The 1976-nt window shown below is 44.4% G+C and overlaps 1 protein-coding gene across 1 annotated transcript in view; it reads left to right on the forward strand.

The window, feature by feature from the left end:
- PHF5A (PHD finger protein 5A) overlaps positions 1–1629 on the forward strand; it is a 9984-nt gene extending 8355 nt beyond the window's left edge. The window contains exon 4 of the mRNA XM_006890083.1: positions 1540–1629. Coding sequence (XP_006890145.1) covers positions 1540–1629 — 90 coding nt within the window. The remainder of the gene's footprint in view (positions 1–1539) is intronic.
- The last annotated feature ends 347 nt before the right edge of the window (positions 1630–1976 follow it).

The following is a 1976-nucleotide window of genomic DNA, read 5'->3' on the forward strand; positions in this document are numbered from 1 at the left end:
TGTTATAATACTACAAGCTCATGCAACTATTTTACTCCCCCCTCCCTCTTTAACTGGGATATCCTAGCACATGGTAAAGGTAGCGTAAGCTGGAACCTTCTCTGCAAAGCCAGATGACAAGTTTTCCTCTCCAGTGAGAAACGGGCTCTAAATTCTTACCTTCTCTGCTTCCACCATCAATGTGGCTGAAGGAAGTGGGCCTGGGGCAAAGCCAGGGACTTTTGCACCAGGGAGATTCTCTGGGTCCCATTCAGGAGGGTGCTAATATTTTTGTAACTGGCCAATTTTTCCCACCCTTAAGGACTATTCCGAGCATGTGGTTTGAATAACCTTAACTCTTGGGAAAGCCTCTACCATCATAGCCATCTTTCCTATGATTATATTGAGATGCTGGGAGATTCACTCACGTTGACACCTCGGGAAGCCCACCGTCTCACCCTGAGTGGGCACAGAGCTGAGCACATTCAGGTCAGCCCATCTTCTGGAGTCTAGCCAGAATCTCTAAGGCTCTGTTAAGTACAGTGGATAAACACTGACCTGATTCAGTCCGCTTATTTTACCCTTAGGGAATTTCAGTCCAAAGGGACTTGCCCACAGTCACACAGCAAGGCACAAATTAGGCTGTCATCATACCACAAAATAGCATAGTGTCTCCAAAGAGCTTAGAGCACTGTCTGATTTAATGTCAGGTTTTCCTTAAATACAGGCTGTATGGCAGGCTTCTGTTCACCTTGTCGTTGGGCCTAGAACCTGGCTACTTGATGCCAGTAAGCTACAAGATGAGCATTTTTGGTATAATCGCTCTTACATACATAGAAAATAATCAACAGACCAAGAAGGTTTTTACCGGTAACAACTTACCCGCTTTTCCTCCCATCCTCCTAAATCAACTGACAGAGTCATAATTCCTGGAGAACAGAGCTTTCCAGGGGCGTCATCAAACCCACTCAGGCTCACAGAATGGCCAGGGAAGCATGTCATTACATATGAGAGCACAGACCTTCAATGGTCATCTCTAGACATGAGCCCTCCTCCCCCAAGATCATGTGTCAGATTCAGTGGATTAGAAAGGACGCAGCTAACTTAGCATTATCCTGTAGTATTGAAAATAAGGCACTATTTTCTACCTCAGTCATACAGTACATTAGCAACAGACATGGGCTTAGAGCCCCCCATTCTAAGTTTGTTTGCAAGTCACTAGGCAGAGAGTAAGCAGGCCCCAAGCATATCCTCAGAGCTTAATAAATTCTTGATAACCGACTGCATAAAGTGATTAGTAAAATTAATAGCTAAACCCTTCAATCAAAAATGTTATCCTTTCCCGTTCTAACTGCCATTCACATGTCTCAAGAAATAAGGAAAGTAAATAACCAAACCCAGGTGAAGAGGTAGCAGAGTTGGCACACTGACCAACTCATCAGAATTTTGGATCCTACAATGAGAAGTTTCACATTTATTCTTTTGTGACCCACTTTTAAATTTAATCCCTCTTGAGTCAAGCTTAACTAACAACTGAACCACTTAATTTTTGTTTTTTAGCGAGATGGTTGCCCAAAGATTGTCAATTTGGGGAGTTCTAAGACTGATCTCTTCTACGAACGCAAGAAATACGGCTTCAAAAAGAGGTGATTGACTGATGGTCCCTTCCTCCCCCCATCAAGCTGCTGCAGCTGCCAGAAAAAAACACCAGCAGAAAGGAAGTGGAGCCTGAACACCCCCAAACTTGCCTGTTAGTATCCTGACCCCTTTCCTCCTCCTTCCTCACTCCTCACCCCATCATGTAGGAATGGAACGGGATTCCTCCTAGTGCTCTCTACCTGACTTTCTCAGAAATCCATCAATTGTTCATGGTTTGTCTTGAATTAAAGACGAAGCCTCCACTTAGGCGGATACGCTCTCTACATCAGCAGCTTCTGAAATGACGGTATCATTGCTTCCGTTTGAGGAGTCGCCTGTGAGCCTGTCCTCATTAAGAC

This window comes from Elephantulus edwardii, unplaced genomic scaffold, assembly GCF_000299155.1.
Source record: "Elephantulus edwardii isolate Elephantulus edwardi_28Jun2011 unplaced genomic scaffold, EleEdw1.0 scaffold00086, whole genome shotgun sequence".
Taxonomy (NCBI): Eukaryota; Metazoa; Chordata; class Mammalia; order Macroscelidea; family Macroscelididae; genus Elephantulus; species Elephantulus edwardii.